General features: G+C 42.7%; 1 protein-coding gene across 1 annotated transcript in view; it reads right to left on the bottom strand.

Annotated features, from left to right (window-relative positions):
• Positions 1–1,293: 1,293 nt before the first annotated feature.
• The window catches only part of MREG (melanoregulin), a 64,246-nt gene continuing 38,817 nt past the window's right edge, over positions 1,294–26,722 (bottom strand). The window contains exons 3-5 of the mRNA XM_057745306.1: positions 5,094–5,184; positions 3,724–3,887; positions 1,294–3,181 (exon numbers count right to left, since the gene is read on the bottom strand). Coding sequence (XP_057601289.1) covers positions 3,047–3,181; positions 3,724–3,887; positions 5,094–5,184 — 390 coding nt within the window. The 3' untranslated portion in view covers positions 1,294–3,046. The remainder of the gene's footprint in view (positions 3,182–3,723; positions 3,888–5,093; positions 5,185–26,722) is intronic.

Genomic DNA, 26,722 nt, shown 5'->3' with positions numbered 1-26,722 from the left:
CAGTTTCAGAGCCTTCCACTCAGCTTTCTCATTACGATGGTTTTAAACTCACAGGCCAAAAAATGAATCTTGGTTCTGCCAAGTCTCAAGTATGTTCAGTTCAATAATTTATTCTGGAAGTGGGGAGATGACCACTGGGTAGATCCATGAACTCAGTGGACCTACTGTGAGTTAGACCTGGGATAGGACTCCATTTATTATTTGAATTCCATGTACCCTACTCTAAGTGGCACACTATAATGGTGCTCTTCTCCCTGGGTATTGGAGTCGATGTGGACCTTGTGTCCCATGTCCTCAGAGTGTTTGTGTGTACTCCTTTCCCCTGTGTACACTTATCCCAATAAATAACCACAGGTTCTTTTGAGGAAGGACTAGGGGAAGCACTGCCATGTATACTTGCAGTGGTGTTTCAAAGTCTTCCTTCTTGGGGATTCAGCCTTTCCTTCAGTCAGTAGTTCCTGGGTCTGGAAAACAGCCAAAGTCTGGAAACTTGACAAGAGATCAGAACTTTTTATTAAGGTGGCTGTGGCCTACCTATCTCGTGATCATCCATCCTTGAGATCTTTTGATGGTATAGCTCGAGCAATAGTCTTATTGGCTACTCATCTATATGCCATGTTCCATCAACCATCTCCAAATCTCTCTTCAGGTACCCCTCAGATCTGGCCACTTGCTATGGTAACTGTGCCCACTTGGCTTCTGACAGTGAAGTACTGCTACTGGGCCCCTATTCTTCCATCCCCATTGCTACCAGTGAGCCCGCCTCTGGAGTAGCCTCTGGCCTACAGGGATACTACTGAGTTTTCAGTGATGCTGGTGACTCCTCACCAAAGCATTCTTTATCACTTTGGTCAGTGTGCCCACTGTGCCTCCCTGGGGCCCCCTTTAAGAGAACATAAATACTCTATTGTTGGTTGCAATAATATCCATGGAATAGGAAGACAGGTGTTCTATCTGCTAAATTACAGGGTTTTCCCCCAGTGTGCATTAAAATAAATAACTCAATATAAAAATTGCCATCTATCTACCACCTGAAACTACCCTGCTTACACATATGAACATTTGGGTCCTGGTCCTGCTGAGCACCTTATGACTTCTGAAGTAGTCACTTCAGTCACCCTCAAGCCTCGCCCACGTACTCCTCAATGGACTTGACCACAGATCTGCCCCTTGACTGGCTTTAGTATCACAAGACTTGGTACTTAAGCCCATATGCCCATTTAATTTAAAGGGATTACGGGAAGAGTATCTGTTTCCTTAATTCTTGGAAATATAACACACATTCAACTGAAGTAAATATAGAAACCTTTTAATTCTTTGCAAGGAAAATTTCCTGGATAATTTCGTGAGTTTTTATAGTCATAGAGACAATTTTATCCTTACTTACTCATTACCAAAAATAAAGACTATGGTTACAATTTATTCTCCATAGATGCAAACAATCTCATCTATTTTGACATCAAAAAAGGCAGAAAGACAAAACACAAATTCCAAGGACAAAGATGAAAACAATATGATTTTCAAAGATTCTTTTGGTTTAATTTATTGTTTGTTTTTGTTGTTTGTCTCACTGTTTGTAATGTTTATCTTGCAAGAGCCTACAGATGTGAGCGGAAATATTTGCAGACTAATTTTAAACAACGTAAGAGAGTTATTAAGTACTAAATAAAACAAAATAAAAATGTATTTTTTATTTTAAAAAATAAAACTCTTAGTTTACTTATTTAACTAGGAAGAATTTTCCAGAAACATGTCAGTTAAATTGCAACGCGCTCATAAACGAAGAACCTGTATCTCCTCTAACAAATATTTTAAACATTACGTTCGCTACCAAGAGAGCTAATCAGGGTAGGGAAATGTTCAAGTCACAAACCCCTGCACAGACTAAATACAAGTTACTTTTTAACCTGAAGTCAGAAAAGTAAAATCTGTAAAAGGAAAAATATTGCTATTGTCCTCAGCACTCTACTGATAAATCTGACAAGCTCTGGAAGTCTTTTCAATAAAATGAACCCTGATTTCATGGCAAGCTCCTTGCCTAAGTGACAGTTAACTTTTGAAGCTGGGCTGCTCACTCTGTGGACAGACACAAACTACACTGACAGAATTGCTCCACTTTGAAAATCATCTCCAGGATGGAAGAAAGTCCAGCAATGACCTTCCTCAATGCAACACAGCCTGCGGAGCTGAAAATCTGCATCAGAGGTCCGTGGGCCGGTGCAACTCTCGGCCAATAAGCTGGTTAAAACAGGCTGAGGACAGTGAAGGTCAAATAGATGCTATCCCCCCAAAAATATCAAGAGTTTGTGGACTAGAGCTGGACAATATGCAAAAATGAGGTAACCAGAGATCAATAATGTTGAGAATATATCAATAAGATGCTTGTACCACACCTGAAGACAGAGGCTTTTAGGCTTAGCTGCAGGAAGTTCTTCTCAGGATCATTCTCTATTTAGGACTCACTTCTGAGCAGCACTCCTAGATATTTCTCTTATTTGGTACATCTAAACTTCTGAATAATCTCAAAATGGTGCCTCAAACACTTCCTAGGTTCCGTAGGTACTTCCAAATCAAAGAAAGGTCACATCATGCCTGGTATTATTCTGGTGTTAGCCTTTATTATATAACAATTATTTAAAAATGGGTAATCCATATTTTGAGCCCAATGATAGTTCTATTAATCTTATTTTATTAACTAGAACATCCTATTCTCCCCACAGGATTAGTGGTTAGAGCTACTGTACAACCAAAACCAAAACAGGGGCAATGGGTTCTTGGAATCTAATCACCCATGATGAAATACCCCACTGACCAACTCTCTGATGCAAGATGATCAGAGTGTTTCAATGCAACCTCAACATATTTCATAGACTCAAGTCCTCATGAGGACCAGATATCCAAACCCTTAGATTTTTGTTGGATTCAGAATCCTTTCTCTCTGAGCCAGCCCTCTTCTTGCTCATTCTCTTTTACATGCATTTGTCCAACTTTGGTTGGCTGTTGAGGTCCAGTGGAAGAATTCCCATTCTGCCTTGAAGCCTTTCCTTTAGGGACTTGGAAAGGGAAGGTAGTGCAGTTCTTTCTGGCCATCTGCCAGGCATGGGACCCCAGGTTTCCTGGGGTAAGTTCGACTGGCAATTTTAAAGAACTCTTCTGCAGCATCAAGTGCAATGAGACGGTCCTGCCAAAAAATTAAAAATAAAAATGTCGTCAAGATGAGAACCAAGCCACGTTCTTGGGAAAACCAACCTAAAAACCACAATATCCACCCTAGAAATAAGGATGAAAATTTATTAAATTTTTCTCAACAACTTTAGAGACACTCCTTAATCCCTTACTTACATTATCCAAGAAACATTCCACTACTCTTAGAGTCCTTTCAAATCATTATTATATACACAACATTTCTCACATCTCTTTGACCTACAGATGGTTCAAAAAACTGACTGCACAGCAAAATTGGCTGAAAAATACAGCTAGGTTCTTGAGCCACAACCCAAGTCTCAGCCGGTCTAAGTGCAATCCAGAAACCTGAATTTTTAAAGCCCTCCAAGTGATGATGATGTGCTGGGCACTGGGTACCAATGCATAAGATGCCAGCATCAGCCACCGCACCTCATGCCGTGGCGGAGCTGGTGGTGTCAGTGTGATGAGTATGTGGACTAACGAGAGAAGCAAACGCTAAAGCAAAATCAGGGCAGATGGACAAAGGCGTCCACTTACCACAACAAAGAGATATCTCTCCGAGAGCTCCCAACTGGTTGGGAAAATACTGGTCTCTTCAGCCAGTCTCAACAATATCTCCCGAGCTTTCCTTGTGTTTTTAGAATCACTGATGGTGCTGAGTTTTGTCACTGACAGCAAAGAGTCTGCTTCCTTTTGAAAACCTAAGGTAAAGAAATTGAACGCTCGTGTAAAGCAGTCACAAGGAAATGATGGTCCTGCAGTACAGTTCCTGCAGGAGATTAAGGGATCCAACAGTGGATTCAAAACAAATACAAGAAAACTGAAGCCCAAGGCACTACTCCCTGTGCTGCTTCCCACCTCAGTGAGGTTGGTGGGGTCTTGAATTACAATTTTTTTGAGGTTTCTTCTTATCAAATTTTCTTTGTTAACTTTTCCCTCTGATCCGCACCCACTGACTGCCAGCTGCCCCCTTTTTTGGTTTGGAAACCCTCCTCCCACTCCCTACTCTTCATCTCCTCCCCAGTCCCCAGAATTCTTACTTGCCCCCCAAGGTGCACAATGGTCACCTTCAGGCCCTACTTCTCCTAACCCAGAGTCCCTTCCCTGGGGCAATATGGTTGACTGGTTAAATTATTTACCCAAAGGTCTAAAAGACTCATAGACTGAACCTTCCTGGGATAATTTACATTGCAAAAAGGAGACTATTAAGTCACCACCATACTGGATGAGTAAGGAGGGCAGAGGTCCACCCCATCCCCTTGTATCCCAACTAAGGCAACAGGGGCTAGCAACTTAGCACCCTGCTTTTGAAAGCTTATGATGCCAAAGCGTCATGTTCGCTTCCAAAGCAGAAGGACTAAGGACTTCAAAGTTGATAAACTCATTTTTTAAAACACGGACACAAGCTTACTTGACAATGTGAGGACCATGTTTCTTGTATCACAACCCTGGCAGATTTAAGAAAAATCAATACCCAATATCTACTCCAATACCACAGGTATTGATTTTGCTGTCTCTCTTACAAATAATATTTCTCCCTATCTGCCGTATCTTATAAGGCTATGACTAATTGGCCAATCACTCCCATCTAATACAATCAATGTACAATGCCCCGAAATTCAATGGTGGTGCCCACGTGATTCCACTGCCCTGTGCTACCTGATACTGAGGACAGATGGAGTAACACATGGCAAAATACGTCCTCAAGACAGGGGCTGGTGATGACAGACACATCAGATGTTTATGCTTGAGGCTACAGGGAGGACAGGACTGGGAAATAATTAGTACACAGTAGCCTTAATCAGCCAGTTACTGACATTCCTTTTATAAAAACCATTCTGGAGAAAGTGAGGAGGAATGATCACAGCTGGTTAATTTTATCATTTCTTAATCACTTTCAGACTCACCTAAATCTTCTAAAATGCGTTTCCATCTATTTCTCACTTCCCTTCGAATCTGTCGCAGGGTGTAGATATCATAGTTGAGTTTTTGCCACTCCTGTAGGAAAATAAAAATTCAGTTTTATTTTTACATTTTGACCTAAATCTCTAGTTCCCAAAGCTAAGCTGTTGAAGCCTGTGGTTCTCCTCTTCACTAATCTTCAAAACATATCCCCAAAGAAGAAAAGGAGATGGGTGAGATGAAGTCAACAGGAATACATCAGCTCCACGTCTGGAGAATCTGCTTTATACCAGGTTATATGACCCACTACCTAAATTATCCTAATTAAATTCTTCACATTACCTATTCTTCCAACTGCAGTGACAGTACCTGTGAAGTGGGGATAACCATGGTGAAGAGTCCATTTAAAATTGTTATAAAGATTGAAGGTATAAAAACTCTTTAAATATAACATACCTGCACACAGTGAGCACCTGATAAAATCCATGCATTACTGAAGCCATTTTATAGACAATGAAACTGAAGCCCCAAAAGGTTAACTGGCTAATCCAGTATCATCCAGCTAACAGGTATCAGAACTGGTATTTGAATTCAGATTTCACTCCAAAGTTCATAAGAAAAATGACACACAAAGAATGTGTGTCTTTCTTTGTTATCAGAATAAAGTAGACCTGGGAATCCCAAGTTTCTTGATTTCCAGCCGTATTTCTTTCACCGTATCTCAGCATTGCTCCCTTTCATTTATGTTCCCATGATAGGATGAAACTTTCAAGCATACAGCAGAACTATTAAAAGATTATCATTCTGAAAACTTCAATCTTATGAGTAGTAAGCCATCATGTTGGTCTCCAAACAGAATCTGAATCTTTCAGAAGCATTAGAATCTTTATTGAGCTAAGCATTTGTTTTAAATGCCATGGAAATTTGTTTTCAAAGAGACTTACCTATATAGAAGAGTCATTTTATAGAGCATACCTTTTCCTCTTAGCAATAACATTAACCACACAACTATCTTAATGCACAGCCTAAAAGAACATCATTCTAAATGCTCCATTTAAGACTCAAGTTATATGATATTTTAACTCCTCTAACTGGAAATGTTTCAATGATGCCATTATTTCCTACCAAGTTCTTTTCAAGGCTTGCCTTGCTCATCCCTAATCAACTTTCATACCTGGTTAAGAAAAATCCATTTAGCTGCCATTCCCAAACATTTATAAATACCACCTTGAGAAAGGAAAGCTAGCAAAATAAAGCGCTTTTTAGGACTGCATTTCAGATCTTGTATCTGACAATACAAAGGCATCTAAGGTCATGGATTTCACAAAACTCTAACCAGAAAGATACATACACTCCTATGTTCATGGCAGGACTATTCACAATAGCCAAGACATGGAAACAACCTAAACGTCTGTCAACAGATGACTGGATAAAGATGATGTGGTGCATATATACAATGGAATACTTCTCAGCCATACACTGATGGACCTAGAGACTATCACACTAAGTGAAGTAAGTCAGAAGGAGAAAGACAAATACCGTACGATATCACTTATATGTGGAATCTAAAATATGACACAAATGAACGTACCTATGAAACAGAAACAAACTCACAGACACAGAGAACAGACTTGTGGTTGCCAAGGGGGTGGAGGGGGGTGGGAGAGAGACGGACTGGGAGTTTGGGGTTAGCAGACACAAACTATGACATACAGAATAGATAAACAACAAGGACCTACTGTAGAGCACAGGGAACTATATTCAAAATCCTGTGATAAACCATAACGGAAAAGAATATGAAAAAGAATGTATATATAATGTAAAACTAAACCATCATGTACACAACAATGTAAATCAACTAAACTTCAATAAAGTAAATATTTTTACAAGGTCATGGATTTCAGCTGTCTTCTAGAAGTCAGGAAGCGGTGAATCTGAGTAATCTTCCCTGGTCCTCCGTTTCTGACCAAAGGCATGTATGCACATGCGTGTGCATGCGTGTGCAGGGACTGGGGTCAGGGATAAAGTCTGTGACACTGGAGGGCAACGTGAACGGTGTCATCTTAGAAATGCGCAATCCTGACCTCATCTTCAGCACCACGTTAAAGCACTCCTATCTAACCCCCCCACAGACTGTGTCCGGTATGGCCATTTTCACTGGATGGGTCATTCAGTATATACAGCATCTTGGAAAAGAGCACAGGTGCTAGAGCCAGACGTCCCAGGCTTGAATCCTCGCTCCGTTATTTATTAACAGCCTAACTTTGGGCGAGTTCGTAACCTCACTGTGTGTCAGTGGCCTCATGGGTAACATGGAGATAATAACACTACCTACCTCACAGGTTTATTGTATGGATCAAATGCTTTAATGCAAGCCCTGAAAATGGAGCTTGGTGCACATTCTCCTCCAAAGCAGTGCAGGCACAAGAAGCAACCTTCCAAGAATCAGGATGATTTCTATTATGAGGATTGAGGACAACATACAGGACATTATGTGGTATGTCATTTGTGAGGATGCTCAGAAAAGGTTTTCTCTGCTCTTGACGTCGGCTGCGATTTTACTTTTCCTAAAAATTGTTTCACCGTTCTGAACATTGTGAATTTTACAACTGATTGGTTTCCACACTTACCTGAAAATGCATAGTCCCTTCATGGAAAATGTACAGGATTTTGAAAGCACTTCTGAATTATCAAAAGTTTTTAAACTGCTTTTTATTATGCCTTTATTCATGTTTTTTCTCTTTTCTCCTCTTCTAGTTTGTGCTCTCTCATTGTATTTTCATGTAAGTTACCTTAAGTCTTTTTTGATTAAAAAAAAAAGAAGACTATAAGTAAATAAAAGATTACACAGAGCAGCGCTGTGCTTACTCTCAATTAAACTGACCCTCCTTGCTGGACTAAATGAAAAGTGATCAGACTCCTACTCACACTTGATTCCAGACCCACACAATCGCATCTCAGATGAGATGCTTCCTGTTTACACAACCTGAAATTATGCAACAAACCACTAGGTGGCTTCATTAACTTGCGATTCAAGGTCTCTGCTGAGTTTTCCTTTAGCTCCTTAGGCGCATGCCTTAGAACTTGTGTCCTGAACAAATGTAGTCAAACCTCTATTCTTCAGAGACCAATCATTCATCATTGGTCATCCTGGCTTCAGCCTTTTTTTAACCTTTCCCTTCTTGCTGTCCATCTATCAGTTATTTTGCTATTCCTAAATACCAACACAGAATGTGAAACAAATTATTTCTGTTTCAGTGTCTGTTCCTCTGATAAACTGATGGAGAAGCAACAAGGTCACATTTTTTTTTTTGGGGGGAGTACACAAGGTTCAATCATCTGTTTTTATACACATACCCCCGTATTCCCTCCCTTCCTTGACTCCCCCCCCTCGAGTCCCCCCAACCCTCCCTGCCCCAGTCCTCTAAGGCATCTTCCAACCTCGAGTTGGACTCCCTTTGTTATACAACAACTTCCCACTGACTATTTTACAGTTGGTAGTATATATATGTCTGTGCTACTCTCTCGCTTCGTCTCAGCTTCCCCTTCACCCCCCGCCCCCTCCCATACCTCGAGTTCTCCAGTCCATTCTCTGTATCTGCATCCTTGTTCTTGTCACTGAGTTCATCAGTACCATTTTTAGATTCCGTATATGTGAGTTAGCATACAATATTTGTCCTTCTCTTTCTGACTTACTTCACTCTGTATGACAGATTGTAGTTCTATCCACCTCATTACATATACCTCCATCTCATCCCTTTTTATAGCTGAGTAGTATTCCATTGTATATATATGCCACATCTTCTGTATCCATTCATTTGTTGATGGGCATTTAGGTTGCTTCCATGTTCTGGCTATTGTAAATAGTGCTGCAATAAACATTATGGTACACGTTTCTTTTGGGATTATGGTTTTCTTTGGGTATATGCCCAGGAGTGGGATTACTGGATCATATGGTAGTTCTATTTGTAGTTTTTTAAGGAACCTCCAAATTGTTTTCCATAGTGGCTGTACCAACTTACAGTCCCACCAACAGTGCAGGAGAGTTCCCTTTTCTCCACACCCTCTCCAACATTTGTGGTTTCCAGACTTTGTGATGATGGCCATTCTGATTGGTGTGAGGTGATACCTCATTGTGGCTTTGGCTTGCATTTCTCTGATGATTAGTGATGTTGAGCATCTTTTCATGTGTTTGTTGGCCATCTGTATGTCTTCTTTGGAGAAATGTCTATTTAGGTCTTCTGCCCATTTGTGGATTGGGTTATTTGCTTTTTTGGTATTAAGCTGCATGAGCTGCTTGTATATTTTGGAGGTTAATCCTTTGTCCGTTGTTTCATAGGCAATTATTTTTTCCCATTCTGAGGGTTGCCTTTTAGTCTTGTTTATGGTTTCTTTTGCTATGCAAAAGCTTTTAAGTTTCATGAGGTCCCATTCGTTTATTCTTGATTTTATTTCCATGATTCTAGGAGGTGGGTCAAAAAGGATGTTGCTTTGATGTATGTCATAGAGTGTTCTGCCTATGTTTTCCTCTAGGAGTTTTATAGTGTCTGGCCTTACATGTAGGTCTTTAATCCATTTGGAGTTTATTTTTGTGTATGGTGTTAGGAAGTGTTCTAATTTCATTCTTTTACATGTTGCTGTCCAGTTTTCCCAGCACCACTTATTGAAGAGGCTGTCTTTTTTCCATTGTATACTCGTGCCTCCTTTGTCAAAGATAAGGTGTCCATATGTGTTTGGGCTTACTTCTGAGTTCTCTATTCTATTCCATTGATCATCCTAAGGTCACATTTTAAAATCTGCTAAGGATGGATCCACACATGATGCCGTCGGCTGCCTTTGCTCGTGACAGGTGCCTGTTAAGACTAACAGAATGAAGCTCTGCACTTCACAAATCCCCATTATTACTGTCTTCTTTGGACAGAATAGTCATGGATAATCATGTATAACAGCATCTGAAAGTTTCGTGCACAATTTAAAGCTCTAAAACCAGAAAAGGCTTGGGCAGAGTTTTAACCTAAGAATCGGCTTTTGAAAAAATAAATGATAAGAGGGGAATCTGACTTCCTCTTTAACATATGAGCCCAAAGAACAGAACCTAAATGTGGCAAATGAGAAACGATGATGAACAAAATCTTACCCGCAGCTAAAGAAACTAACTCCTTTGCTCCCTAGTATTAGAGAAAAACAAGTCTTACGATGCCCTTTGACATTTTTTTAAATTGTACCACTTTTCTTTAGACAAATAATTTGAAAATAACAAGTTAAATATTCTTCACAAGTAACTTAACACTCAAATCTATTAGACGTCAAAAGTTAAAGTCTTATTTTCTAAAATAATCTGTTTACTCATCATTTCTGAAATGATACACTGTGGTCATTGTGATGCAGTGGCCTGAAACTTTAACAATGAGTACATGAGCAAAGGTGTAATAAAAGAAATCACGCATATTTAACTTCATAACTTAGCTGGGAACCAGGTCAAACTGAAAAACATTTGATTGAAAATGAATAACTGAAGATGCTTAGCTGAATTCTTGAGGTTTTTCTCCTCTCTAGTTGTTGGCCAAATCAGATTAGGGCTGCTAGATAAGAAGGCTAAGGCCAAGCAAGAAAGGAGAACAAAGCTCAACCTCCTGCTACCATCAGGAGCTAGCTCTCCTGCAGCTTTCAATCCCATGAGCTGGCCTTGACCTTGAGTTCTGATTTAAACTCCTGGGATGATTTTCTCACACATAAAATTAAAACATTTTATTCATATCTACACTAAATTATTGTGAGGTTGTGGATACCTGGCACGGATAAAAAATACTTCTTATTTCTTGTTAAAAAGGTGATTTATACATTTAAAGAAATGTACTCTAACAATAGGTGACATGTATTTTAAAATCATCTTATACTCTTAGGAACAAGTTCAAAAGAGATTATTTTTAATTTTAAAAATAATAAAATCATGTAGAAATTAAAATTCAAAGAGAACAGAGGGTAAAAAATGAAAACTAAAAGTTTGCTTTCCCATCCTCTTTCTTGTCTTATTCCCTATTTTTCTTCCTCCTTCTCCTCCTCTTCCTTTCTCTTCTTCTTTTCCTCTGGTAGCTACTTTCATAACTCTAAATATTATGTTTACACTTCCAATTTCTTATGTATTAACTTTAAACTTTGTACTCTCTTTTATGGACAGAGAGAGCAATTAGCTCTTCCATCTCTCTCTCTCTCTCTCACTGTAAGAGAGGCAGGACAAGTGGGGACACAGATCACAATCTATCCCCTGGGGCTGGCACATTGCAGCCCCAAACAAAATCTGGGTTCTAGTAGCAAAATAGAAAGATGTAATACAGACACTGGGGCAACTGATCTGTCCGCCACAAGCAAATATTTAACGTTTGCTTCCCCAAGATCTGTTTTCCCCTTCTCTCATCAATCTGTCAAGTTTATCCTGATTTTCCTTTAGAGAACTGTTGCATTCTCAGCTCTAAGAGCAGACACTGATTGGCTTAAGCTAATAAACTCAACTCTGGCTATATATTAGAACCAACAAGGGAATATTTTAAAATGCCAATGCATGTAATCCACTTCTCTGAGCAATGAAATTAGAGTCCTTTGAAGGGGTGCCAGGCTTGAAATCCAATAACTTAAACCAATCAGCATATCCCACTGGGATGGGTGCATAACCCAACTCAAGCCAAGGAGATGCAACGAAATCCATAGGTTTTCTGTGAATAATCAGGAGTGGTGTTCTCTCTTCCCCTGGAGGATGGGGTGTGAGGGTGCAAAACCTAGAAATGCTCCCATCACTTTTACTACCCTGGGAAGAGCCAGCTTAACGAAGAAGTCAATGCTCAAAAGAGGACAAAGATGAAAGAATCACAGAGAGGTAGAGCATAAGGCCATCCTGGGCCTCAGGATCAAACCTCCCCTCCCCTGAAGTCAGTCCTATTTCTGGAACTCTGTTATCTAAGTTAATTCCATTCTGGTTTAGACAACTGGAGTTCTCTTTTATGGTCCCTGCATCTGAAAGATTCATGTTACAAAGCCTACTCATTGAGTACATAGACAAAAAGGTAACTATAATTACTGCACGAAATATTAGTCTCATATTTTCCCACATCTAGGCCCTGGGGAAAAATGTTCAGCATGTAGACCTATTTAGCTGGGAATGGATATGCCTTACAGAGAATGCAATGTTAATGGCTCTACCTCGTCCCAATCTTTCTGTCCCAGGAGTGACTTAGGCAATGACACAGATGTAACAGGAGTCCTTTTCTGCATCCAGGGATTGCTTTACGGTGCCTCCTTTGAATTCTGTCTATCAGAAGAGAGCTTCTGAACTCTCGTAAGACAGTGGTTATAACAGGGGAAAGGAGATGGCTTATATCTCACTGGCTAATTTCTTCTATAAATCCAGAGGAGAAGGGTCTATCACTGGCTTAACCACTCAATTTCCTTCATTGCAAAGACATGTTGAACCCTTTTGGCTGGATCTAATGATCTGTTCAAAGTTAACTTATAACTGTCAGCCCAAATCTATTCACCAGTTGGAACCCAAGCATTAATATGTCTTGTCTTTTGTATTTCTTGGACAGCGAAAAGCCATCTTCATGTAGAGACATGGATGGACCTAGAGACTGTCATACAGAGTGAAGTAAATCAGAAAGAGAAAAACAAATATCATATATTAACACATGTGGAATCTAGAAAAATGGTACAGATTAAACGGTTTGTAAGGCAGAAATAGAGACACAGATGTAGAGAACAAACATATGGACACCAAGGGGGAAAAGGGGAGGGAGGTTAGGGTGTGATGAATTGGGAGACTGGGATTGCCATATAGACATTACTAATAAGAAAAAAAATCAAATTGTACATTTTAAATATATGCAGGTTATTTATTGTATGTCAATTATATCTGAATAAAAATTCTTAAAAAAAAAAAGAAAAAGAAAAGCCATCTTCAGAGGAAGATGCTCAAACCCAGGCTGAAATCTGCTTCATCTCCTTCATTTCATATCCTAAGATCAGATCACCACAAACTCAACTTTCAGAAATGATCCTTATTATATTTGATCTGCATAAAAACCCAGCCAAGAAGGTCTTGCCCAGATTTTACATGAAGTGATGTAACTTTCCCCATGCTCAACTGCCAGCAGCAGTCAAGCCAAAATTCAAATCTAAGTGCAGCTAATTCCAAAGCCCATACACCTTTAAAAAAAAGGAAATAACTACTTATTGTTGCTTCCCTAACCCAGCTTCTTTTTTCTTATGCATTTATTGTTTGTTTATTTGTCAAGTAATACATTCACATGATTCACTATTCAAAAAGCACTAAAGACTGTCCCTCAACCACCAGTGTCCTCTCTACAAGGAATAAATGTTAACCAATTTCTCCTGTACTCTTCCATTTTTTTCTCATAAATGGTAGCAAATTATACCCTGTCCTTTTCACTTAATAGTATATTTTAGCAATCATTCTGTACCAGAATACAAGGTTCCAGATCCTTCTTTAACTTGATTTTTTTGACCATCTGGTATAGACAGAAACAAAATTATAACAAACATATATTTGTTTTAGAGAAAACGGTCTCCTAAAAAATTACAGTATTTCCCTAAATGTGCCTTAAAGGTAGAAAATGCCTTGAGACTTCTTGCTGCCTAGTCACGTTTTCTAACATCACCGTTGGAAAGCACCAAGTACCCACCTGGATCATGCACTATACACATCCCTTTGGGAATTTCTACTTCAACTCAACATTGACAGTAAAAGAAGATGACATACAATTATGGCTATGATAACATTGTGTTACAAAAATTAAATATCTAAATCAGGGAGCTACAAACTGAAGAATAGCCAAATACTTTTACCTTTTTGGTAAAATGAATTCTTTGAACATTGTAACTGTTACCTCTTATCTCTTTCCTTTCAACTTTCACCAATTCATATCATCTTATGCTACTTTCTATTTAAAATGAAGAGAGATTCCCTAAAAGAGAGAAAAATCATACTGACTGCTTCTCCCATTTAGTTTTCTTTCATTTTGTAGGTAGCGGGACATATCAGATCAGTAAGGGAAAGATGTAATACATGTGGGGTGGGGGATGTATCAGGATCTTAACAAGCCTCTAACAGATTCTCTCATGTTTGCTATTCAAAGAGAAAAGTGAAATGGATAATGCAGACTAGGGTAGCTTTGCAGCTACTGAGGAGTACTCAAAACCACTGATGCCGGCCTAGAGGAAAGTTTTTAGTAACGCAAGAGGTTTGGGGGCCTAGTCATCATTCTTAACAGTGTCTTCGTGAGGTCAAAGGTCACAAAAGTAGCAGAGATAACTAACACATGGAAGGTGAGTGTCAAAGTTTGAAACATATAACAAATAAGGCCTGTGACATAAAATCTACAGGTTGAAATTTATCAGCAGCAGTTCATGTGAAAGACATATCCCTGCATCTGGTCCTTAGGCTGTGTTGACTTTTTTCAACCTAAGAATCAGATGTATTTTTATTTGCTCCTAATAACAAGAATAAATTTATTTATCCTTTATTCTGCTAAGACTGTTAATGTTAGTAAAAGCCACAGAATGAAGATCAATGTTAGAAGGAACTTTATATCCAGAATGAAGGTTTTATAAGATGATGAGCTCTCCATCACTGGGACTCTTAAATTATAATCTCTGTACTTTAGTATAAATATACTATATAATTCATTATAATTTCTAGAAATATAATTTCTATAGGTTCTTTCAACATAATATATTCTTTCTGTGTCACCTGGCAAAATCCAAAAAGGATTTGAAGGCATTTACAAAAAAAGAGACAGACAGACAACAGACAGACAGATAGATGATATTTACAGAGCACTTACTACTTCCCAGGTACCACTCTAAGCTCTTTACACGTATTTACTTAGTTAATTCTCATCATGATGTGTTACTCTATGAGATGGATGTTATTATAACATCTGAAGAATGAGGAAACTGAGGCTCAGAGACGTGACGTACTAGCCCACGTGTGCACACGTCAGGAACTGGGATTTCGGACCCAGGCAGTCTGGCTGTAGGGCCAACACACTTAGCCACTGTCCACACTGCCTCTACAAACAGGAAGGGAGGGGGGGTGTCAGCAAGGTAGGAAGGGAGGGAAGGATGGAAGAGCAGGTGATTAGAGCAGAGACCAACCTGAAGGAGGAACTGAAAAAACACAATTGAAACGTTGGAAGAAAAAAGAACTTTTCTGGAAGCAAAGTATTCCCAGGCTCTAGCCAAGAATGCAGTCAGATCCAAGAACGTCCTTCTCAACGGTTGAATCCCTGGGACGCTGTGCTCCAGTCCTTCCTCTGGGCCTTCAGTTCTGCCTCCCCTCCTTGGAGCAGGTGGAAGGATCCCCCACGCCCACCCACTTCCCCCTCCTCCCCCGACACGGCCTCCTGTCCCCCCGGCTCCACATCATCTCTGAGGGGTGAGACAAAGGCCAAACCACGCCCTTCATGATGCAGAGGGAGTGGGCAGTGAGGCGGGGTCTGAGATTCTGAGGACAGAGGAGAAAAGGTGACTGTCTGGGACTGGGTTGTGCTTGTCTGCAACAGAGAGAGCTGGCGAACTGCCCATACTTTCCTGACTTCAAGACTGAGAAAAACCCTGGGCTCCTTAGACTCACCTACCTACCTGGTGCTTCCTCTGCTCCTCCCCTCGGTGCCCCACCGCTCATTTCAGAAGGAGGCCGGCCACACGGTCTCCCTTCCCTGGAAAAGTCTCCGGAGAGCTGGCGGCCCTCTCCTTCCAGGCTCGTGAGATGACAGGGTCACAGGACACCTGATTTAGAAACCCAGCCAAGGCCCCTCCAGGCGCACGGGACCAGCTGCAGTTTCCCTGGCCCACGTGACAGGCTTCCTCCTTCCAGAGTTAATCAGCTGGCATCTTTGAACAAACACCCGAAAGCTTGAACCTCAGACGCTCAATGCAAGGAAAAGAGATCGGACCTAGCTCCCTCCTCCTGAGAGGACAGCGGGTTTCACTGTCGCAGCAGCCAGGACGCCCTTGCCTTTCCCCCGCTGCTTCCTCAAACGCCATGCGTTCTCTGCCCTCCCTTCTCGGCCACGTGGCTTCGAAGGGAGCGTCCACAGCGGTTCTCACCTCCTCCTCGTCGCCTTACTCACCAGCCCCAGGCGATCAGTCTTTCAGATCTGCTACCCAAGGCAAGTGCCACAGTACCTTCCCACCTTCTCAGCTCACTAGGGACCCAGCAGGGGTGTCCCTTCCCGAAGCCTTGAATGCTCATGTCTCCCCTTCTCCCCGTGCCTCCCCAGGCTTCTGCAGGAAAGGGGAAAAGGAGTGAGTGTCTACTAAGTACCTCTCAGGACAATCAGTGGGGTGGGGTGGGGTGGGGTGGACATTAGTCCCCCCATACAGCAGAGGAAAGGTCTGGTTCTTGCCTGGAGTCAGCCAGCAGGAGGTCTGAGATTCGGACCCGCTGCCTCTAAAGCGCCTCCTCCAGCTCGTCTCCCTCGCTCTCCTCCTTCCCTGTGCAGGATCCTCTTCTTCCTCGGCCTCTTGGGTCTCCTCATCTCCACCTGCCTGGATAATTTCCCCTGAGGCCCCAGCTTCTGTTGTCACTAATTCCCTGCGGCTGACTCCCAAGTCTCCTTCCGTTGCCCTGACCCCAAGCCTCAGCTCCAGGTCTCCACTGCCCCCTTCCTCTGGGATGCCTCCACGAGGATGGGCGGCGGACCAGGTCACTCGGCAGAGCCCACTGTGACTGCACACCGGCCCCCACCAAACCAGCGCCCACCCTCTGGCACTTCCGACGTGGTCATCTGCTGTTCACTCCCCTTCCATCCCACCTTCCACATCAAAGCAGCCACTCGGTCCTGTTGCTCCTGCCACTGTCACAAGATGCCCCTCTTTTCTGTCTCCACTGCTTCAGCCTTCGTTGGTCTGAACAGCTGCAGTAATGGTCCCTCTGCTCTCAGAAGCTAACTCCTCCAGTCTCCTCCCAACCAGCGATCTTCCTAAAGGTCTGATTGGGTCATTTCTTTCCCAGAGAACTCCGGTGGTTCCCACCTCTTACTGAAAAAAGTTTCAGTCCCAGACAGGTTTTCCACCTTGACCCTGTGTGCCTCTGACCACGTTCACTCCTGCCCTCATTCCACTGCCATCTGAATCCTACTCACTCTTCTAGGCTCAGCTTAAATGCCACTCCCTTGAGAAGCCTCCGCCTTTCTTACCAGTTGAAAGTAACTGCTGCTGCTTTTGAAATTCCTTAGCCCCTTTATGGGAACTGCTGTAGAGTCATTTACTGTTGAGATACTGTCATACGGGCATTTGTGATGTCTCTTTCACTACTAGACTGTGGGCTCCGTGGATAACAGAAGCTGGATTCATCCATGTCATACACAGTCCTCTGCACACCGCAGGTGTCCCCATGGGTTGGCTGAGCTCAAATGAATATGATAATTCACAGAAAGGCCACCTCCTGCTGGTGACTGAGTGCCTGTTTTGAATCTAGAAAGCAGCACTAAATTTTATCAGAAAAAGCCACGTGAGTTCTAACCCACTGTATTCTGAACAAGACAGGTTTTTACAATCAAGATATTTTGATCCCCATATTTTTGGGAAACAATAAATTCAAGAAAGATGACATGAAACAAAATAATCCATTCACCTCTCCTGCTCTGTGCTGATCAAGCATCTGATATTTGACAAGTACTTTTCACATATGTCTCTTCAAATACTCATAGATACTGAGGCTGCACTGCGAGGCAGGCAGCATCCCGGGCAGTCTACGTGGTCCTTCCTTTCGTGAGAAAACCTGATGAGATGGGTTTATGGACGCCTTTCTAGAGACCCTAGGAGGTTACACACCTCAGCTGCGACCTCACAGCTCTTCAGTGGGGAACCTAAAATTTAAACTCAAGTCTGTCTGACTCCATAACCTGTGCTTCTCCCAGTACCCTAAGCTGCACCAATTAGGCCCAAATTTAGCCCGTTCCATTGTCTGCCACCAATGTGGAAACTGGGACACAAAGAAAGAAATGGAACATCACGTGCAGGGACTTTCATTCCAAAAGCAGCCCTGGCACAGCCACTCGGGTCCAGAGGACAGATGGGCCCCGCCCTTCTCTCCAGCTACCCCTGGCTACACACCCCTCACTGCCCAGCAACCAGATCCCAGGGTGAGGGGCTGGTGGGGAAAGGAGGAGAGAGTGATTATGCAGGGGAAGCTCAGAGCGCGTCTGGACAGTGTCAAGGCCACCCACCCAGGAAAGGCAACCTCTGTCAGGACGATAAAAGCCATTCTCTCTGTCCACCACACATGGTGTGTGAGTGGGAAAGCCAGGATTGGATTTCACTGTTCCTGGACAGCCGCTCGACTCATTAGCCGTCTGCTTCCACCTCGGCCCAAAGGGCACAGGTCAGGAGACTGAGAAACTCAGTGTATTAGAGGATAAACCACAGACCAGGTGAACCTTGGAGGAAGGGGTGTAGGGAGTGGAGGCCAAGGAGAAGCCAGCGCCCTGGGGTCTGGCACTGAGTCCTCGGGGGCTCCAGAATTCGGAGGACCCTCCAACAGCTCCCAAGAAGGCTTGGCCTTATTGAGACAGGAGGGAAGGGGGCAGGGCACAACCTTTAAAAGAATGACACAGCTGTTGAGGAAACAACATAAACTGGTTAGAACCTATTAAGCCCCAGACAGCAGAAGATTCAACTTCCACTAGACCTTGAGCCTCATTATATGTTCATTGTAATACATTAGCATATGCTAAATGACACACCCACCAGCATCATGACAGTTCCACGGCTGACCATAAAAGGCCAAAAAGTGGGTGGCAGCCCAATTCCTGGAAATCTCCACCCCTTTTCCAAAATAGTTGGAATAATCCTCCCACTTGTTAGCCTATGAAATTACCCAGCCCATAAAAGCTAACCATCCCCACACCCAGGGGCCTCTCGCCTTCTGAGACGGCCCACACTCTGTCTATGGAGTGTATCTCCCTAAATAAACTGCTTTCCCACTTAGTTCTCCGGGCAGAGCCCCCTTGCCTGCCCTCTTGTATCCTTCACAAGCATCCTATGTTAATAAATCTACTCCTTGTCCATCACTTTGCCTCTCACTGAATTCCTTCTGTGCTGAGACATAAAGAACCTGAGCTTCATGAAGTGCTGTGACCAGGTGTATGGTTTCAGCTGGGAGATTGTGGGTTCGAGTCCCCTCCTAAGCCAGAGATTGTGGGCTCAAGTCCCATCTGAAGTACGGCTGGGTTCGAGTCCCATCCAAAGGAGTGCGGTTAGAAGATTGTGGGTTTCAGTCCCAACTGAGATGCGACTGGGTTCGAGTCCCAATGTGAGGTGTGCGGTTTCACTTTCGATTCAGTCCGGGCATCTCAGCACTCTGGAACAACTCGCTCTACAAAAGGCCTGTCTGTCAGTAACTAGGAAAGGAACCTTTTCAGTTGGGAGGGTTGAACTCTGATGTGGTTCTCCTAGCCTCCTCAGACCCACCAATCCAGTGAGACAAGAACAAGCCTCTGGTTACACGTTTGCCTCTGGGTCTCCTCCCTACTGACCTTCCAGAGCTATGTTCTTGCCTTTTCTCTGAATCCCAGGGAAAGCTGGACCTTAGTGGGGTGAGCCTGCTGCACTGACCACTAGGCTCTGAGACCCCCCCACCCCCAGATGCTCTAATACTCAAAAGATAATAAAGTGAAAAGACTAAGGTCTGGCAGTTTGGGCCGTCTGACACAGCACGCCATGTGAAGCCCCGAACCCCGGATATCCTCCTGCAGTTCCTGCTTGAGGTCCCTTGGGAAGAAAGGCACCTCCTCCCCGGTTGCTAATGCCATCCCCCAGCCCTTTGCGAGCTCCTGTGTTATGACCGAGAACCAGAGCTAGGAGTTTGACCTAGAATAAGTCAAATGCAAACACCAAGTCATGCTTTTCCAACTCTCCCTGCTTATTTTTATTCCACAGCTCTGCTGGAGCTCTGGAAACAGACTGCTTTGCAGCCAGAGGCCCCGACCTAATTCTTTATCTGGTTTTAACCAGATTAAGCCAAGGGATAGCTCACAGCTCTGGCTGTGGAAATGTGCCAGCAAAGCCAAGGGACGGGGCTGTTAAGCAAAGAGATTTCAAATCAGTTGTCAAATTTGCGGGGTTCCAGCCCACGTACAAGCTTTCGCGGTGGGAGAGGGGCCAAACTCAGGATGTGATTTGGCTAACACTGCTGGGGGAAGAACTGTGCCTTGATGATTTCCTGTGATACAGTTATCCCTAATCAATTCGCTGGAACCCATTCCCAGTTCTGCTGCTCAGCCACTGCAGGCAAGAGAGACAATCAGTTCCTGTCACTAAAGGCAAAGCATAAGAAGACTAAATTCCTGTTCGTGGAGAGGAAAGAGGGGCTTGAATTTCTGGCAAGAAAGAAACGGCCAATTACTTTAAGTGTGTACTGTCAAGGAAGGCTGCTTCTTGAAAGTACTGAGGCAAGTTTGGAAGCAATGATGGACTGTCCGAATGCAGCATCCAGAGGACATCTCAGAGGTCTGGCTACCCCTCAACATCCAGCCCTGGGCGGTGCAATAGGGCAGCCGCTGGCCACACATGGCGAGTCAGCACCTGAAGGGTGGCTCGTCCAAACCGAAAAGCGCTATACAGATGTCAACACACTGAAGTGTGGCAACGTTTGCAAAGGGACGCCTCTTTTACCCAAACCCCATGAGAAAACACTCTGGTGTAGGTCCTTAAGAACTACAGGTTCTTTCCAGGTGACAGTGGGGCAGGGAGGAGTCACTACTCCTATTCTTGGTAGTGGGTCTTTCACTGTCTAAAAATGCATTCATACCCATAATCTCATTGAACTGATAGCTACACCTAGATGAATATTACTTTTAAAAGACCTCCAAGACAACAGAAAAATATATAATGTAACTAAATAAAAACCTGAAACTTTTATTCATGAAGAAAAAACAATCATAATAAAAAGGCAAAGCAACATACTGGAAAAAGCGTTTGACACAAATATAACAAGGGGTGAATACAGAAAGAAAAATCATACTAAAAATAGAGGCCATCAGGAGATAAATCACAAAAAGGTCAATTAAGAAATAATACCCACCCTTCAAGAATTCTCAGCGAAACAATGAATTTTGTCCTGTTGTCCACTCAAATTATCTATTAAAAATAAAAGAAAGTGAGATCGTCCAGTGCTGGGAAGGGTATGGTGAAAGGGGCTCTTGCGCGTTAAGATTGAGAGTTATAAAATTGGTGTTACTTTATTTTTTTTCACAGAGAGTGAAACTCTTTGGCAGTACGTAGCAGAATGTATAAAAATGGGTAAAATCTTTAATCCATGAACTCCAGTTCTAAGAATCTATCCTAAGGAAATAATCACAAATGAAAAAAAAGTCAATGCAAATAATGTACTTTAAAGCATTGATTATAAACACAAAAAGGTGATGAAAAAAAGGCAAATGATACATTAGAGATCAGTGTTAAAGCAGACTATATATTATTGTAACATACATATTTCAGAAACAATAGTGTGTATATTCACATTGGTATATATATACATAATATATACACACATACACATAATATATATCATATATAATAGTGTATATACATAATAAATGTATAGTGTACATATGTATATATACACACACACATTTCTGTGTGTATATATATATATTTGTTTCAAAAAAAAGCATTAGAAAAATGCAATAAAATAGTATAATAGTGTTTATCTCAGGGTAAGATTATGTATAGGTGATTCTTTTTCTCCTATACTTTCCAAATTTTCCACAGTGGTAATATACGTCTTTTATAATCAGAACAGAAACTTTTAAATCCCCAAGAAGGATTATTTTCAAGGGCTTCCTTTGTTAACCAGACAAGTATCTAATTACCTCAAAAATAGAAAAGTCTAGCTTTGGGTATTACTGTCATTTGAATTTATTTTAAAAGTATTTACTGTGTTCTGGATGGCAATGCACAGACCTGAGCTCATCTGGTTTCAGTGAATTCCGTTAAACTGAAAAGCTTGTCAATACATCTGCACGTTCCTGTGCATGTCGCAATGTTTAGCTGAAAACACTGTTGCTTCTGTGGGGCATTTACTCTGTATTCAGGATCTCTGCCAGCAGTCAGAGGAGGAGGAGCAGGGGTACAGAGCAAGGACAAGATGATAACCAGGAAGGGGGCATAGTGCAGCGACACTCAGTAGAGCCAGGCAAAGATACAGGAGAGAGGAAGGAAGGAAAGAAAGGAGGAGGTTGTCATTTGCTTTTAAAAACTAACAACCCCCTAAATCTGAATGTTTGCTATTTTTTTAACCAAAATACTTCTGGTTCTAGTGATAACTCTTTTTGTAATTACTCTTCCTCCCTACTTTATCACCAGGGACCCAAATTATAATCATTCTCCCTTTATTTGAAAGCTGTCAAGTTGTTTATTTCTGCCTGACCCTGACCAGTCCTTTTCATCTTCACCTCCCTAGTAGGAAGGAGTTAAGCAGCTGGCCTGTGGTCCATTTACTGGCTCTCTCTCTCTCTCTCTCTGTGTGTGTGTGTGTGTGTGTGTGTGTGTGTGTGTGTGTGTGTGTGTGTGTGTGTGTGTGTGTGTTGGGGGTAGGGATGGATAAGCCCCCCCTCAAAAAAGGAAAGAAGGTAGGTGACCCTATCTAATTTCCTTATCAAATGAACCTCCAGGTAACTGGACTAACGATATTTCCTAGGAAGAAGCCTTGACTATAGAATGCCCTTAGTCTCTCGCCAAAGGACGACATGGACTCAAGACACCCAACATCTTTGGTGTATGGCCCTCTGGAGAATGCCACATGGTCTACAAAATAATGAGGGGGTATACAACAGGGTTCTTTCATGATTTAAATACTTCGCACTGTGTGAGGTAACCCAGTGAACTCCACTGAGACTCATCTAGTATTCTGAGTCAGAGGTGCATGTCTTGTGGGGGAGGAGGCCCTAGAGAGGCATTCTCAATGTCCCAGACCTCTGCTTCTCTCTGCCTCTCCATCATCTGTGTCTTTGAAAGTATTAGTAAAGCTTGATACTGGGTAAAATCAGTGATCCACGTGAATCTAATTTGACAATCTATGTTCCTTTCACCCCACCTCTCCCCCATCACTTGTCCTACTTTCTAATTTTTCCGTGTTTGCATTGTCTACTCCAGACCTATCTATATCCTTTTTAAGACATGTACCTGTAAACTAAACCACTTCCCTAATCACTCCGAGCACATATCCCACATATTATACCCCTATGAACACAACACTAACCCTTTCAAAAGGGGCACAAAATGCTTACTCTCTCTGTCACCTATCAATGATGACAGGGTTCCTGGAACAGTTGGAAGTTATTATTTAGATTCAAGCCTTGTAAAACATTTTTCCTTACGATGACAGCATCTCATTTGCTGTCCATGTTTTACTCCCCTACAGTCTTCAACAGAACCCCCAGATGCTGCCCGGCCCCCACTCAAGTGTCTGGAGGTTACTATGACAAAGCCCCAAGCATGCTGTAATGCCGCCGCCTTAAGGCAAAATAACTGCTTAAGTGGAAGCAGTCCTGTAATTGCATGGAAACTCACTGGTTAACGCATGGTTCATAATTACCCCAGTCTTTACTGGCTATTATAGACACATGGATGACCCTCTGCCAAGCCAATGAGGAAGCTGTCTCATGCATTCAAAATTCGGCGGCCATTTCCAGTTCTCAAGACCTTTGCCTTGTCAGTCATCTGCCTGTTTCCTTATCAACATGGCAGGCTTTAATTAATTCTAACAAAGCCCCTAAAACAATCCCTCTGAATTTTAAATCCCAGAATGTGAAGGGAAAACAGCGGTGTGGCACCAATCCACGGTACAGTTACATGTTTAGAAATTAAAGCGTATTTTTCAAAATTTTGACTAACCTCACATGATATATAATTGTAGAGGCATTTTTCAAAAGAAAAAAATCAACAGCAATTGAAAGATGTTTTGCATCCATTAATGAAAAGGCTAGAAGAGTCTCTCAGTTTCCAAAGAGGATGTCTTCTTTCAACGTGTCATAAAGCAGTGGACGTGGGGTTGGTTGTGTGTCCTTGTTGTATGAAAAATTAAACCCACACAAGCATTTGAGTCAAGTCTCCTGAGCAACAAACCAAAGGCCAAGCTTGGGTGGCCTCAAGCCAGAGAGTAAATATTTTAAGGTTTACAAGACATAAGGTCTCCATCACAACTACTCAACTTTGTCACTGTAGCACCAAAGCATCCAGAAAATACATATAAATAAGTGGGCGTGTCGGTGTCCCAATAAAACTGGATTTGGCCCATGGGCCACAGCTTGTCTAGACTGCAGAGGGAAATGTGGCCTGGAGGAATCAAAGCCACCCGACTTACTCTCAGAAATGCCCCCACCCCCATTCCCATAGTGCATGCATCTCACTCAAAGGGCATGAATGAGGTCTGGATGCTTAAAACACAGACACCCAGGACTACAGCATTTAATGTTTCCTGGGTGAGAAGCCACATTACTGCTCCACAGTTCACAGGCCTTTAAGTATGGAGACTTTTGAGACCATGTCCTCCACATCTCCCCCTGTTAGATGAGGAAACAGGCCCAGAGAAGTTGTGTGGCCTGCTGAAGGTCACACAGCAAATTAGCAGAAGAGTTAGGAGATGATGGAGCTGGACCTGAACCCCTGGAATCCTTTCTGCTGTGCCCCCCTCCTCCTTGGACTCTATGAAATAAGCATCTGCTTTGCTTTTGAACACCCACTGCCAGAGCTCCAGATAGAGTGAAGAAGATGAGCTTTCAAATTTGTTTCTGCAGGAGAGTCCTTTTTCCAAATGATATTTCACACAGAACCCCAACATAAAAGGTATGTGAAGTGGGAGACTGGGATTGGCATATACACACTATTTATACTATGTATAAAACAGGTAACTAATGAGAACCTACTGTATAGCACAGGGAACTCTACTCAGTGCTCTGCGATGACCTAAATGGGAAGGAAATCCAAAAAAAGAGGGGATATATGCATATGTATAACCAATTCACTTTGATGTACAGTAGAAACTAACACAACATTGTAAAGCAACTATACTCCAATAAAAAAAAAAAAGATATGTGAAAGGAACGGTGCCCTTCTCCCTCTGCCAAATCCCACTCAAAACTTGTGAGGCACTTCAAAGGGCTCGTAAGGGTCAAGGAAACCAAGTGGTTCAAATGTGATGTGATTTATCACCTACTATCATCTCAGCACCTCTGGTTTCTAGCACTTTCCCTTACAGCCCTGCCCAAATGCCCAGGGCCCACCACTGCAGCACCCCTCTCTCCCAACCTTCCCCTCCATATCCCGCATCCAAAACTTATTCGTCCTGGATCTCATTCCTTAAAAAAACTAATTTGTGCTAACCTATTAACGACTGGGAAGTTAATTTTTTGCTAAGACATAATTGATCTGTCTGATGAGAATTAATGTATTATTGCTCCCAGATATCAAAATTTGCGTTTTAAAGGGGCCTTTAGTAGTTCAACAGAGTGTTTTTGAAATTATGTTAGGTGGCTTTTCCAAAGATGCCTGGGGAACTTCCTGAGATGGGGAATCTAAGGTCTTGCCTTTACTTAGACCAGGACAGCTTTAATTTGACCAGTCTTCTGGTAGATTTCATTGGGGGTGGGGTCGGGAAGAGTTCCAAAAATAAGAGAAAGAAGTTTAAAAAGCACACACATACACCAAAGCATGATCCATGGTCAAGCTCTCAGGTTTGATGCTATCAAGAAAGCTACCTTAAGGGTGTCAAGAACTGTGAAGCATATGAGTTTGACTAACAAGCTAACAAGCTAATATGGTCTTCCTGCCACAGTTTCATGGGTGCTGGCAAAAGATTTCAGGGTCAGAGACAAAGGACTTGCCCACAGCAGATGAGCACTCCTCACGCCAGATCCTCCGCAGGAATGGGAAGAGGGCCAGATGATGTGTGCACGTGTGGCAGGCTGCGTTCAGGAGAGGAACCCTAAACTCAGGGAAGCTGACCTTCTATAAGGGGACAGCCCCACCTGCCCTTTGCTCCAGAGGGAGAACTAGCTATACATCCCAAGGCTGTTCACTATAAAACACCCTTGAAAAGACAGTCCAAAGGGCAGACAGTGCCTCTGCTCACAACGTGTGCAGAGATCAAGAGACTCCTGGAGATGTGTCTGCCAGCAGGGAGGGGAGGCATGGTGTTGGGCCAGGCCTGCTCAGGACTTGCAGGGAATGTGAGCGCCCAGCTTGGAAGCAACTGAGGCCAAAGAAGAAGAACAGATTTTGCAAACAGAAAAATTAAGCATTTTCTACTTGATTGGTGCGAAAGCACTCCCCACCCCTCTTTGAACAAAATTCAAAACCATCACCATGCCTACCGGGCATCTGTGGCCTGGTCCTCCCCAGTTTGCTCAGTGTCACACAGCACAGCTCCTTTCCTTACTCCCTCTGCTGCAGCCACAGTGGCCTCCTTGCTGTCCCCAGCACATACCACGCTCATTCCTGCCTCAGAGCCTCCACGTGTGCTGTTCCCTCTACTTGGAAGGCCCTTCATAAGGCTCAGTTCCCGCCCCATTCAGGTCTCTTCTCCCCACTCCAAAGGCACTTTCTGTCCCCTCACAGA

This window comes from Hippopotamus amphibius, chromosome 8 (genome assembly GCF_030028045.1).
Source record: "Hippopotamus amphibius kiboko isolate mHipAmp2 chromosome 8, mHipAmp2.hap2, whole genome shotgun sequence".
NCBI lineage: Eukaryota > Metazoa > Chordata > Mammalia > Artiodactyla > Hippopotamidae > Hippopotamus > Hippopotamus amphibius.
This window is presented reverse-complemented; position numbering and strand designations above follow the sequence as displayed.